This window comes from Balaenoptera ricei, chromosome 3, assembly GCF_028023285.1.
Source record: "Balaenoptera ricei isolate mBalRic1 chromosome 3, mBalRic1.hap2, whole genome shotgun sequence".
Taxonomy (NCBI): Eukaryota; Metazoa; Chordata; class Mammalia; order Artiodactyla; family Balaenopteridae; genus Balaenoptera; species Balaenoptera ricei.
The window spans coordinates 34,394,417-34,409,273 of NC_082641.1; the positions used below are offsets into that span (position 1 = coordinate 34,394,417).

The 14,857-nt window shown below is 43.5% G+C and overlaps 1 protein-coding gene across 2 annotated transcripts; it reads left to right on the forward strand.

Moving 5' to 3' along the window:
• The first annotated feature begins 167 nt into the window (after positions 1–167).
• On the forward strand, positions 168–14,857 carry PTGER4 (prostaglandin E receptor 4). 2 transcript variants are annotated; one of them, XM_059916298.1, is made up of 3 exons: positions 168–637; positions 1,210–2,131; positions 12,920–14,857. In XM_059916298.1, exons 2-3 carry the CDS (start codon positions 1,253–1,255, stop codon positions 13,508–13,510), a joined length of 1,470 nt encoding a protein of 489 aa, XP_059772281.1. In that variant the 5' UTR covers positions 168–637; positions 1,210–1,252; the 3' UTR covers positions 13,511–14,857. The 2 variants fall into 2 exon arrangements, with proteins under 2 accessions (XP_059772281.1, XP_059772283.1); XM_059916300.1 differs by lacking the exon at positions 168–637 and adding an exon at positions 654–749.

The following is a 14,857-nucleotide window of genomic DNA, read 5'->3' on the forward strand; positions in this document are numbered from 1 at the left end:
GAGGCGCGGTGGGATCCGCGCAGCCGGGAGCCCCTCCCTCCAGCCCACGGAGCTTCCTCGCCGCGCAGAGGAGCGAGCACGCGCCCCGCCCCCTCCCGGTCTGGCCAATGGGCGCCCGGGCCGCGCACTGTGTGGCCCCGCCTCCGCCAGGGAAACTTGAAGCAGGAGAAAAGTTTGTACAGAGGCTGGAAGGGCAAGAGCGGAGCTCCGAACAGGCAGCGCGAGAGGAAGATGAACGGCCCCAGGTCAGAGCCTCAGGCCGAGTGGACCTCAAGCCGCCCCCAGGGCGCCAAAAGCGGCCTCAGCTGCTGCCGCCAGCCCCGGTAGCCGCCCGCGCTGCCTTGGGCTGGGAAGGAAGGCGGCCCGAGCCGGGGATCGAGGCTCGGTGCCACCTGCGCGCGCGGCAGTACACCTGAGCGCCGTCCGCCCGCGGACGAGACCCGCGGGCTTCGCAAAGCTTGGATCGTCTTTGAAGAAACGAAGGAAAAGAGAAAGAAAAAAAATCCAAGATCAGGCTTCACTGACCCATTTCGCTGTCCTTCTGGTTCTCCAAGTTTTTGAAAGCTGACCACTCTGACCCCTGTTCCGGAAAATTGGCAGCCACCGAGAGAGCAGGCTCTGAGAAGGCAAAGGCTTGGTAAGCTCCACATTGAGCGGGGCAAGGCTGAGGGCAGGTTGAAGGCGTATCCAGGATATCCGAGGCTTGACCCTGGGGGCTTACGTGGCTGCCATCTCCGCGGCTACCACAGGTGAGATAGGGTTGGAGGCACTGGGAAGAGAGCGGTGGGCGAGCGCCCCTTGAGCCGAGCCAGGGAGGGAGGAGCGCGCTCTCCAAATTATCTTCCGTAACCTGGTTTCAGTGAGACTTTTATTGACTCAGAATCTGTCGGGAAAACGAGCAAAACACTTTTCCCTTGAGATAAGTCTTGTTCATCTTGGCAGTGGATGAGTTGGCTTGGGGGGAGGAGGAGAGAATGGCAGTACCAACGTATAAATATTAATGCCAGTAGAGTGGTGCTGCTGGCAGGACGTATCCGGAGCCTGGAGATTTCGGTAGCCGCAGTTGGTAAGTGGCTACAATCCGCAAGGTAGGAACGAGTTGCTCCCCTGGTCTCCTTAGCATATTGTCTCTTGGGCGCGGGTCTGACACCTTTTTGCAAGTGGTAATTTCCGCTCACCGCGTCTTTGTCTCTCCCCTACCAACCGCAGACCCAGCCTCGCACTCCAAGGCAGTGTACCGCCGGCCACCACCATGGCCACCCCTGGAAGCAACGCATCCGCCCTGGCCTCCGACCGACTGAACAGCCCAGTGACCATCCCGGCGGTGATGTTCATCTTCGGGGTGGTGGGCAACCTGGTGGCCATCGTGGTGCTGTGCAAGTCGCGCAAAGAGCAGAAGGAGACGACTTTCTACACACTGGTATGCGGGCTGGCGGTCACCGACCTGCTGGGCACGTTGCTGGTGAGCCCGGTGACCATCGCCACGTACATGAAGGGCCAGTGGCCCGGGGGCCCCGCGCTGTGCGAGTACAGCACCTTCATCCTGCTCTTCTTCGGCCTGTCGGGGCTCAGCATCATCTGTGCCATGAGTATCGAGCGCTACCTGGCCATCAACCACGCCTACTTCTACAGCCACTACGTGGACAAGCGGCTGGCGGGCCTCACGCTCTTCGCGGTCTACGCGTCCAACGTGCTCTTCTGCGCGCTGCCCAACATGGGCCTCGGCAGCTCGCGGCTGCAGTACCCGGACACCTGGTGCTTCATCGACTGGACCACCAATGTGACGGCGCACGCCGCCTTCTCCTACATGTACGCGGGCTTCAGTTCCTTCCTCATTCTCGCCACCGTGCTCTGCAACGTGCTCGTGTGCGCGGCGCTGCTCCGCATGCACCGTCAGTTCATGCGCCGCACCTCGCTGGGCACCGAGCAGCACCACGCGGCCGCAACCGCCGTCGCCGTGGCCCAGGCCGCCTGCCGGGGCTCCTCGGCCGCCGCCTCCCCCGCCCTGCCGCGCCTCAGCGACTTTCGCCGCCGCCGGAGCTTCCGCCGCATCGCGGGCGCCGAGATCCAGATGGTCATCTTACTCATCGCCACCTCTCTGGTGGTGCTGATCTGCTCCATCCCGCTTGTGGTGAGTGGCTGGGGCCAGGGCCCCACTCGGCCCTTTTCCTGCATCCACCTCCCTCCTCCATCTCCCGCTCCCTCCTCTCCCTCTCATTCCTCAGCCACCAGCGCGTCTCCTCCAGGTCGGGGCAGGATCTCCACGCTCTGCTTCTCAGAGCAGGCCCAACCTCTTTTTACGCCCCGTCGCTAAAGAGATGCAGCAGGTGCTTTTCCCCTACATCGCCGTTTCCTTCCCTGAAAGCCGGGTTCTCTCTCTCTGTCTCTGTCTCTGTCTCTGTCTCTGTCTCGGGACAGCCCCTACCCCTTGCTGCGTGACACTGGTCTTGAGCCTTCCGGGAACACCCACCGCACTGTCAGATGTGGAGGGGAAACCGCTGTAGTGTGACTTAGCCCCGTCCTCTGCACTGTCTAGGGCAGAATCCGAAACGTCAGGGGTGGTGATCTCTTTGGTGTACACTCCTTACAATAGTGGGGTTTTTAGTGTTTTGATTTATGTCGGGGTTTTTGGTAGCTTATGTAGAATTTTAGAGCTAGAATGGATATTGGATGCATTTTGGTCTAGTCTAACTCCTTCACTTTACACAGGGAGTGACTTGCTTAAAATAATCCAGCAGAGCTAATCTATCAAGCTGAACTCCCTGCTCTTTACCATGCTGGGAAGCACATCGCAGTGCACATGTGGCCCTACACAGGCATGGTCCAGACTCCGGTTCCTTCATTCTCTCTAGGGGCCAGGAAAGCAAGGTTTCTCAGGGGGCATATTAAGGGCAGGCTGATGGACGTGGGGTATTGAATTCGAATCCTCAGCTGTGAGAGGTACAGTGCCTTTCTAGAGAAATAGGGTTTTAGAGATGGTCATCTTATTTATTGCCAAGACAAAGCCTTGCAGCTTGAAATGAACCTCAGACCCTTCTGACTCCAAACCCTGCTTCTGTTATATTATGTCATGTCTCCCTCCTAGAACGCTTCTAATTTTGGCCTTTGCAGCAGTGTGTGTATTTGAGTTTTGGTACACTTTATTTTCAGGACACCACCTTCTTTAAAATTGCCTTTGGATTAACTTTCAAAATGTTTTAAAATGTCATAAGCAGAAAGGTTGAAAGCCTACCTAGTTGTCCTCTATTTGCACTAGAAACCCGTGGGCAGATGCACATACTACTGTATCTAGAGTTTCTCATGAAAGCAACTAGTTCTGAGTTTTTCCATCTCTCAGAACACCGCATTCCTGGAAATTCTAAATGATCAACTCAAAAAAGTTTGGGTTTTTTTTATGCTGACTGGGAGCAAGAGAAAATGTAACAGGTTATTATTCCTTCTTTTCCCTTATTAATGCTGTTCAGGGATCTTTAATATAAAAATATTATATCTCTGGTAAAATTGACTGTACATGGAAGGAACTTCAAGGTGGCTGAGAGCCAGCATACAGTAGCTTCTTGCCAATTTGTATAAACAGAAGTAAATGTAATTGGCCAGAAGGGCCTTTAAACCATTGCAGGACCCAGTATAATTTACAGAGTTGATTGAGCCACATAAATATATTTTACTGTCTGTAATGGCAACTCAGAATAAAGTGAGATTTTGGAAGAAACAACTCTGCTCCTGCTGGGGCTTCCTTCTGTGGCCTCTGCCTTATGTTTTACAGAACAGTAAATGCCAAAGTGAGTTGCTGTTGTTTGCAGAACATGCACTTTAAGGAACAGAGGAATTAGAGCTAGAAGCTTAGCAACATGCACATACTTTTAAAATGTGTTTTGGTTGGAGGTAAGCATGTGAAGCTGTTGATTACCGCACACAGTCACAGATGAACTGTTTTCTTCAAGCCTCTCATGGGCTGAGATAGCAGATCTGACCCGATGGTGCAGGGTCATTTATCACAAAGCCTTTGACATTATTTGAGAAGCAAGAGGCAAGAAATTATAGGAGCTATATTTGTGGTTTGCAAATTAACCACATTTTAACTAACAGGGACTATACGCTATAGAAAGTCAGTATCTTGTAGTAGATATTAAGTCATTTTACCCTGAAAATTGACAATGGCTCAGCTGAGAAGTAATCACATGGACATACCTTTGTAAGTAATAAGGAATCATACAAGTAATGGCAGCTTCAGTTTTTAGCCTTTAGTTTTGGCCACTAAAATCTAATTTCAGAATCAATTTAATTGTAAATTAATGATAAGAATGGTGTCATTGTACTACTCACCCAGCCACAGTTTAGCAATTACTGAAAGAATTAAAAGGGAAACATCCACAACTGTAGCCTTCCTTGGGTTACTTTTACAACTTCCTTGTTTTTTCATGTTTCTCTTATTTATATTGTAATTTAAGTTGAAAGTTTCTGAACTTTGACATTTAAAACAGTCAGATCTATCTTCAGTTCCAAGGAAACGAATGAAGCATCTCTTTTAACTTTATCAAATAAAGTTGGTCATTAATCCTATTTGAGGCAAATCAAACCCTTCGAAACATTTAAAATGCTTTGGAAATAATAGAGCAAATACAGTTTATGTGCAGTTTAGCAAAGCTTGACTTACAACATGTAAGGAAAACAAGCAGTCACTGCAAAGGACCTACGTTTTTTATATTTTGGACACCAGGGAAGGAGAAACTACAGTGGCTCTTAGAGGGCAGTTGATATTGAATTTAGGATCAAAAGTAAATTTTAATTTGTTATCCAAAATATATATGTCGCAAAAATAGACCTTGGAATGGAAATTTGAGAAAGGCTGGAAAATTAGTTGTGGATATATAAGGAACTGTGCTGAAGTTGCAAAATTTTCTAAAGCGAGTCATAAACAATGAACAGAAAAGATGTAAATACAATGGACAGGGAACATTACATGACAAGGTTTAAAAGTGGGAAGGCGGTGGTTGTCATTTTGTCTATTCTATTTATAACCAGGCTCTGGTTTTTAAAATACAAGAGAAGCTAAAGAAATGAAAGACTCTATGCTTAAGATAAATAAAAGGGATTGAATTCTTTAGAAATATGTGAGATAGCCTCCTAAGGTCCTGGTGTTAAATGCTGCAGCTGGATCAACGTCTGGTGCCTAATTTTGCAGTTACTAATGTTACGATAATGATTATAATCCAATCTTTTGCCTCAGGGCTAAACAGTTACACTGTAGGATTTGAAAAGGCATTTTCCCCCCATGCACAGGCAAGCCATGGCAGTATTTACTGCTTACTCGTTTCTTTATTTTCTTTCTTCTTACTCTGAAGTAGCAAGCATTCATCTCTGTTAAGGGCAGAATGGCCAATTTGATTCATCTTCTGCCTGGGACGGGTGAAACTTAGGTCTTCAGGAAAATAGCTTCCTGTAAGTGTTTATTTGTTTCCTTACTATAAACTAGTTGTCTGCATAAAGACTTCATCAGCATCTGATCAGCAAAGGTTTATTAGAGCAGAAGAAAGCTGTGTAGACTTTTGTTTACTGTAGGCAGACTGGAAGTGGAATCTTAAAACACCTGATGGGGTTTCAGATGAGTAAAAATCACATCTAGAGGTACATGAGGAATACCATAAATCCAGGCACTATTACAGCAGAACCTGAAGGATCTGATTATTTTTTTCAAATATATTTGGCTAAATTAAAAAATAGCAATGCCCCAAAGCAGATTTTTAGCCATAACATAAAATTGCAGACCCAGCAGTAAGTACCTTGAAGACTGCAAAGCAGCACATAAAAGTAAGGTGTTTTCCCTGCATCTCATCTGAGTCTTAAAAAAAGCTCTAGGCAGAAAGGAGGGCTGGCCAATATCTTCGCTCCTTCTGCACCTCGGATTCCTCACCTGCAGATGAAGACTATATCATGCTACTTCCTGGGTGGCTGTGGGTGAGTTCTAGTCTAATGTTCCTTTCGCCATGCTGTGCTGACCTGTCAAGGCTTGGTTATGGAACATTTGCTAATAAGATATTTTTCCCCCAGAGCTGAAGTGATTCTTGCAGGCTCCTATTAGAATGTTGAAAGTTAGAGTTTAAAAAAACAAACACTTGGGCCGGGAAGATCCCACATGCCACGGAGCAACTAAGCCCGTGCGCCACAACTACTGAGCCTGCGCTCTGGAGCCCACGAGCCACAACTGCTGAGCCCACGTGCCACAACTACTGAAGCCCGCGTGCCTACTCTCACCGTAACTATAGAAAGCCCGTGCACAGCAACGAAGACCCAACGCAGCCAAAAATAAATAAATTAAATTAAATAAATTTATTAAAAAAAAAAAAACACTTCATAAATAAATTTTCAATGTACAGACCTGACCTACAGAGACGAGGCACTTCGCCTGCAGTTAAATGGCCAGTTAGTGAGGCAGAGGGAAGGAGAACAGAGCTGTCACTCCACCACACAGCCAAGCACTCTCTCCACTCTCCTTTACTTAGAGATTTTTTTGTCACTAAATTAAAAAAAAAAAAAAGGTAAGCATTTCTAGTACCAGCTGTGTCAATTTTGGACTCTTCACAGGGCAGTTAGATAACCGAGCACACACAGATCACTCCTTTTATGTGCTCAGAACAGAACAAGGAGCACACACACACAAATCCAGTTACAGGTTCTTGTCATTTGTTGGAAAACATTTCTACCTCGACAGTCAACTACCAAATCAGTCTAATCAAAATTTCAACATTCTTTTTCAATTAGACATTCCCCGCCAACAAGTTAATTCTTAAACAGGAAGTATGTGTTTTTGATACCGTGTCATTAACTATATACCCCAAAGCTACCTCTAAGCTGTGGTTTAAAAATTATTGGTATATTCCACAGTGGCCAAGCCTCCACATATTTATACTAAGCCCTTTCATAATTTGCTCATAAATTCTTTACGGAGCAGAGCCAGGATCTGAACAGAACGTGGGCATTCATCTTTACAACATGTAGCCTCCCTTACAGCTTTCCTGTCATCATATCTAATTTTGAATTTATCATCTTTTCTCCAAGTTATGTTCCAATGCTCCTGAATCCTAATGTCTAGTCATCTTTGAGAAGTTTAGAATATTGTCGTGTATGCCAATTTTAACAATAAGCCACAGGCGCAAATCTGCAGCTACTGAAAAATAGACTAACTTTTAAAATTGCAAGAGACTGTATGTGTTGTTTGTATTCAGTGATTCTTTTAAGGTGTTCCCCCGCCCGCCTCTGACTCAGAGGTTCAGTTTTCTCAGCAGCACACTCTTCCAAAACTGAAAACTGCCTGAACGTGTTTATTTGTGTAACAAGAGCCCATTGGACAGGAATTGCAGAAAAGTGCTTTCCCCTCCCTACATGACACTGAAGTCCTGCTGTGTGGATGGTCCCATCTTAATCTGGGGTTTCCCCCCTTTCGGCAGAGCAAATCAAGTAGCCTTTAAAGTGAGGCAGAGATGGCTATATTTTTTTCAAACCTTATGAAGTGCGTGGGCATTTTGTTCTTTTTTGCCTTCTTTTTCTCTACTTCAAGTCAGTCTCCAATGAGAACATGCTGCAAAGGAAAACTCTTTCATCTTGATTTTTTTCAAATGATTTGACCAACTTTTGAGAATGTTTTTACCTGAATTTGGAATGTTGCTTTTCAAACTCATGTTTATTGCTACCCCGTGAGCTCTCCTTTCCTGAGAAGACATTAAATGACCAGGTTCAGTAGCTTGTATTAATGGTAAGCACCCCCCGACCATGGAACTCTGAAATAAGGCTCTCTTTCATTCCCTTAACAGTAGTCAGAATTAATTACTGCTGAACATGAAGTGAGCCAGCCACAAAGATGATTCTTTCCTTGCCTCTCGTCACCTTTGATTATGAAAGTCCATTATTAATTTTTTTACAACACTCTGACTTTTCTGAAAGGTCATGGGAATTTAAAAATTGAATGGTAACTCCTAATATTACATTCCCTTAAATAGCTACAAATTTCATTCCTTCTGTATCCATTTCAGCTGTTCAAAATTCTTCCTCCTTTCAGTAGTAACCATGTTTCCCTAGAGGAAGCGGTGGGAGAAACAACTAGCAATAAAACATTTCTGTTAAAAATTTGAGAAATGCAAAGTTTAGAATTAACCAAGATTCTGTTCTGAAAGAGGGTCTTGGAGGTGGCTGGGCAAAACGCTTCCTTTTTATTTTTTTAATTAATTAATTTATTTATTTAATTTTGGCTGTGTTTGGTCTTCATTTCTGTGCGAGGGCTTTCTCCAGTTGTGGCGAGCGGGGGCCACTCTTCATCGCGGTGCGCGGGCCTTTCACTGTCGCGGCCTCTCTTGCTGCGGAGCACAGGCTCCAGACGCGCAGGCTCAGTAGTTGTGGCTCACGGGCCCAGTTGCTCCGCGGCATGTGGGATCTTCCCAGAAGAACCCGTGTCCCCTGCGTTGGCAGGCAGATTCTAAACCACTGCGCCCCCAGGGAAGCCCGCAAAACGCTTCTTAAGCGGCCTGTGGGACCAAAAACTCCCAAGTGGAGCAACACTGCCACCTAGAGGCTGGAAGTCTCAAATTCGCACAAATCCTGCCTTAGGTTTTTCACTAGAGGCTACTACACACCAGGGAGGGCCTGATACTGACAGATTTAAATCTATCCTTTCTTTTCACCCTTAGGAACCTACTGTGTGATGTGAGTAAAATATAGATCTCACGCTTTTTACCAAAAATTCCCTTGTCAGGAAATAATTCTTAAACAGAAAGCCATCCGGCCTTAAAACAGAAAAAGCAACATGGAAGTCATCTGGAGACCTGGGGTCCAGACCAAAATCGCCCACCAACAGGGTGGGGGATCTAAATAAAGTTCTCAAAACGTCCAGGTTTCTGTAACACTTCATCTGAGAAAAGGTCCGTAGACCTGAGGGAATCTCAGTGCCCAGGCGCAGCTGAGAACCTCAATAAAGAGTATGGTGGAAGGAAACCAAGATGCTTTGTTTCACTAGTTTTTGAAAGGATAGACAATCAGTCATCCTTTGTCTTGATAGTATCATTTATCCAAACATGGTTTCTAATAGTATTTTAAGAGTAGTCATCATAAACTGCTGTTCATTCTAGTTCAGTTTTTATTTAGCTGTCTTCCAGAGATCAAGGTAATTTCATCTTAGAGCCATTTGACCGCGTTATTCTATGAGATTTGCAGGACTGTAATTGCTTATTCAAAACACTTAGCACCAGATGTGTTTTCAATTCAGAACTTCTTGGCATTTAGAAGAGTTATTTAGTAATACACTAAATGTATAAATGTATAAAATGTAATATCCCCATCAGAACTGGAACAGGACCTCTGGAGCAAAACATAGGAATATTCACATTAAGTGGAATAAATAAAATTATAAATCACCTCATGGTCTAGTCAGTTCAGGTTTTACAACCAAAAACAAAACAAAGCAAATGAATAACAAAACAATAACAACTTCTTGATAAAGGATTATAAGCCTGTGGTTGACTGAGGTCTGAACTCCAGTGTAGGAAGAAACAGAAATGCAGTTACACCTCACTGATCTATAGCATCATCTAGAAATAAGTTTCATAGAAGTTGAGTTTTGCAGATTAATGAAATTTATTTACACATTTTAGACTTTTTTATCCAATTTGTTATAAATCTTTCTAAAATATCCCTATTCTTTCTTAGTGACTCATACACCATGAATATTAATTATTATACTGTATGGCAAAGTGGCAATGTCATCAACTCTTATTAAAGTTAGAGATATTTGTCCCTAATTAAATGGCTCCAGCTATGCTTTTATGAGTTCTTTCTTCTTTTTATGGTTTTTAATGCATCCTCCTTGGCTGTGAGACTCACTTCTTACTTCTCCCTAATCTTAAATAATTACTGAAGGCAATAATAATTATCAAATAATTACTAAAGACAGATGGCAGTTATCTTAAAACCACTATTTTTATATGAATTACAGTGAGATTTTTTTAAATTAATTAATTAATTAATTTTTAAATTTTTGGCTGTGTTGGGTCTTCGCTTCTGTGAGGGCTTTGTCTAGTTGCGGCAAGCGGGGGCCACTCTTCATCGCGGTGCGCGGGCCTCTCACTATCGCGGCCTCTCTTGTTGCAGAGCACAGGCTCCAGACGCGCAGGCTCAGTAGTTGTGGCTCACGGGCCTAGTTGCTCCGCGGCATGTGGGATCCTCCCAGACCAGGGCCCGAACCCGTGTCCCCCGCATTGGCAGGCAGACTCTCAACCACTGCACCACCAGGGAAGCCCCCTGCAGTGAGAGTTTTATATAAAAGATCCTGGTGGAATTAGAAGTAAGACCCAGACATCATCATCATCATCCTCCTCCTTTAAGAGAAAAATTCTGGGGGTTTTTTTGCATTTATATATATATATACACACATATTTATTTATTGAGATATAATTGTTATATATTTGTTTCAGGTGCACAGCATAAGGATTCAATATTTTTATATATTGCAAAATAATCACCACAATAAGTCTAATTAACATCTATCCCCACACATAATTACAAGATATTTTTCTTATGATGAGAGCTTCTAAGATCTGCTCTTCAGGAGTAAATGTGAAAGTGTACATTTAACAAGTACTTTTATGAAGCAGACTCACAGGTATAGAGAACAAACTAGTGGTTACTAGTGGGGAGAGGGAAGAGGGAGGGGCAACAAAGGAGTAGGGGATTAAGAGGTACAAGCTATTAGGTATTAAATAAGGTACAAGAATATATTCTACAACACAGGGAATACAGCCAATATTGTATAATAACTATAAATGGAGTATAACCTTTAAAAATTGTGAATCACTGTATTGTACACCTGTAATTTACATAACATTGTACATCAACTATACTTCAATTTTTTAAAAAGAGAAAAAAATAATAAGTGCTTCTACCTCTAAGGAATAAAATGATAGTCTTCCTTAAGTTTACACAAATTCATACTCTTTTCATTGAGTCATTTGAAGTTCCCAGAAGTTGGCATATCATTTCATTCTTCCATGACTTTGCACATAGAATTACTCTACTTAAAATGCTATGTCTGGGCTTCCCTGGTGGCGCAGTGGTTGAGAATCCACCTGCCAATGCAGGGGACACGGGTTCGAGCCCTGGTCCAGGAAGATCCCACATGCCACAGAGCAACTAAAACCGTGCGCCACAACTACTGAGCCTGTGCTCTAGAGCCCGCGAGCCACAACTACTGAGCCCACTTGCCACAACTACCGAAGTGCGCGCGCCTAGAGCCCGTGCTCCGCAACAAGAGAAGCCACCACAATGAGAAGCCTGTGCACCGCAACGGAAGAGTAGCCCCTGCTCGCTGCAACTAGAGAAAGCCCGTGCGCAGCAACAAAGACCCAACGCAGCCAAAAATAAATAAAATAAAATGCTATGTCCTTCCTTCTAAATTCAGCAAACTCCCACTCATCCATCAAAACTCAGACCAAGCTCCTCTCCCACAGGAAGCATCTTCTGATGCCCTCCCCTCCAGGTCTGGGTTAGCTGTGCCCCCTGTAAATGCCTCTCATCATTTACCCCCAGCAATAGTTGATCTACCTTCCTGTTTTGCATGCTGTAGGTTACTCTCTGCCTTCAAGTGTTGTTTGGTCTTTAATGCAACTTTTTGTGCCCAGAACCTATCACAATGCCTAACACACAATAAAGGCTTACTATTAAATGATTAAATGCATGAAAGAATATGAGTAAATAAGTGATTACAGTAAGAGCAAAAACGTTTAACTGTCAAAAATAAGACTCCACAACAGCAAAAAGGCCATTAGGGTCTCCTTGTGTTTACTTCATTCATGCCATCCCGGCCTGTGCTGGGCTGGCAGACGTGCGCCTTCCCTTGAATAGCTCAAACTGCACTCGAATGAGTTGTCATCCCTGTTGGGCTGTCCAGAGTCCTCTTGGCTGTTTACTGGCTCAAATGCTCCACAGACACAAAGGAGGGATGGATTCCCTGAGTGGCAGTTGTTGAGCAAAACTATAGTTCCCAGGCAGCAGGGAGCCAGTGAAGGTTTAGCAGCCAAGTAGCATAATCAGATCTGCATTTTAGAAATAATCTCCTGGTGGTAGTTTGGAGGATGGATTGGAAAGAATAGAAATCGGAGGTGGGAAAGCTAGTTTGGTGGTTGATGCAGTTATCCAGGTGAGGAATGCAGTTAGAGGGGAAAAAAGGGGAAAGGTTTTCTTTTTTTCTTCTTTTCATTTATTGTATTTATTTATTTATTGACATATAGTTAGCTTATAGAAAAGATTTTTGAAGGAAGAGTTGATAACACTAGATGATTATTATAACTGGGGAACAGATTCATATAGAGAAAATAAAAACTGTTCTCTGGTCATGCTAGATGATAATAGATTCAGATATTGGTTTAAAAGTTTCCAGGCTATTCTCTCTAGATCCTAAAATAAATTTCTGGGCTTTTCTGTGATTAGATGATTAGTTGACTTCCAAAATAAGTTTCATTTAAATGTATACAAAGCCAACTGGCATAAAGGAAATCAGTGCCTATTGGGGAAAAAAGGATACTTCATTAGAATTACAAAAACTTGAAAGCACTCACAGAAATGAAGTTAATAAAATTCTTCTCCAGGGAACTTCATGCATATGTTACCTGTACACACACTGCATTCTTTTATACCATCTTTGATCTTGGGAAGATATTCATAAGGTAGTTACAAATATATTAAAGTTACACTGACTTGAAACATAAATGTTAATCGGTGGTTTTTCTGAAGCTAATTGTGTATGCTGCTCTTTTCCTGGCACTTATTAACAGAAAAGAGGGCAGCTACCTAATGTTACTAAGTTAGACGTTGCATAAAAATGTTTCTCCCAGTTGCTTAATGATAAACACTAAATGTGGGCATCTCATTTACACAGGTGCGGGTGTTCATCAACCAGTTATATCAGCCAAATTTGGAGCGAGTAATCAGCAAAAACCCAGATTTGCAGGCCATCCGAATTGCTGCTGTGAACCCCATCCTGGATCCCTGGATATACATCCTCCTGCGGAAGACAGTGCTCAGTAAAGCGATAGAGAAGATCAAATGCCTCTTCTGCCGCATCGGGGGTTCGCGCAGAGAGCGTTCGGGGCAGCACTGCTCAGACAGTAGAAAGACATCCTCCGCCGTGTCCGGCCACTCTCGCTCCTTCCTCTCCCGGGAGCTGAAGGAGGTCAGCAGCACGTCTCAGACCCTCCTTTACATGCCAGACCTCAGTGAAAATGGCCTTGGAGGCAGGAATTTGCTTCCGGGCGTGTCTGGCATGGGCCTGACCCAAACAGACAGCACATCACTTAGGACTCTGCGAATATCAGAAACCTCAGACTCCTCACAGGGGCAGGACTCGGAGAGTGTCTTACTGGTGGACGAGGTTGGTGGGAGTGGCAGGGCTGGACCTGCCCCAAAGGGGAGCTCCCTGCAAGTCACATTTCCCAATGAAACACTGAACTTATCAGAAAAATGTATATAGTAGTGAAGGAAAGAAATACAGCGCTATGTCTGGAAGCTTCTAAGATCCTGTGCAATAGACACATAAATGAACTGTTTAGCCGTGCTCAGAAGGGCCCTCTTCATTCTACAGTGCACATTAGAGAATATCCTGGCTTTTGAGCACTTTTCAAACAATCAACTTGATTCCTATGGGTCCCGAGGTCTGAAGCACATTGGTTGCCACCTCGCTATGATACAGGATTTCGGTTACAACTTGATGGCTGGGAAGATGTACCCTCAGTTTTTCTACTTGATAGGAGGATGGCATAAGTTTGTTATTTTCATAACATCAAGAGCTTTATATCTGGCACACAGCAGAAGGCCAGGTACAGAAGGGCTCTATTCCAATAAACTAGGAGGACTATCTTATGGATGATTTAAGTGTCTCACTAAAGCATGAAATGTGAATTTTATTGTTGTAAATATGATTTAAGGTATTTAAAGTATTGTCTTCTCTGTGAGAAGGTTTATTGTTAATACAAGGTATAATAAAATTATGGTAACCCCTCTCCCCCTAGTATAACCAGCTGAAGTTGCAGATGTTAGATATTTTTCATAACCAAGGTTCAGGCTATGGTGTTGAAAATTCACAGTGAGAGTCATATCTATAAAAAAGATATAAATTTTTAAAAGAAAGAGTTTAGCACTATTAAAGGAATAAAGCAAAATACTATTTAAGACATGAAAATTACAGGCCAAAATATTAAAGTTCTTTCTAAGCTATGTGTAATACATAGTGAAAAACGTTTAGTGATGCCGCATGCATTTATCCAGAAAACTGATTTCAGGAGAACCTAACATGCTGATAAATATTTTGCACTTCTGTCCTCTCTAGCTGGTACTTTTTAAAATGTAACATAAATTTTAAAAAGTGTTTAATAAGTAACCCATAATTGAAGTGTATAATATAAAAATAAAAAGTCTAAGCAGCTTGTTTTCCCCCCAGAAGTGTGCATAGTTTTACTTTCCTAAGGAATGATCTAGAATATTCTTTAAAATTTAAGAGAAAGGCAGATTGCACCATGAAGGCCTTTACTTTTGGAGGCGTGGAAGGATTGGTTAAATTAGCCTTTCACAGATGTCACAACAGAAGGGGTACAGAAATTGGGCATGTAAGGGTCATCTTCTAAAAGTTTTGTGTTAACGCCCAGTAATGCTGTACACATATTTGAAGGACCTTCTCAAAGAAATATTAAGCATGTTTTGTTGCTTAAAGTGTTTGTTTTCGTGAATTGCTTGGTTGTAATTAAATTGAGCCTGATAGTGATGTGGGTTTAAGCAGTTGTACCAACTGAAATTATTTTGGAGATTAAAATAAATAAATACA

Coding starts and splice junctions, on each gene's coding strand:
- PTGER4 (XM_059916298.1), top strand. CDS start 1,253: ATGGCCACCCCTGGAAGCAACGCATCCGCCCTGGCCTCCGACCGACTG. Junction 2,132..12,919: donor TCTGCTCCATCCCGCTTGTG/GTGAGTGGCTGG, acceptor TCATTTACACAG/GTGCGGGTGTTCATCAACCA.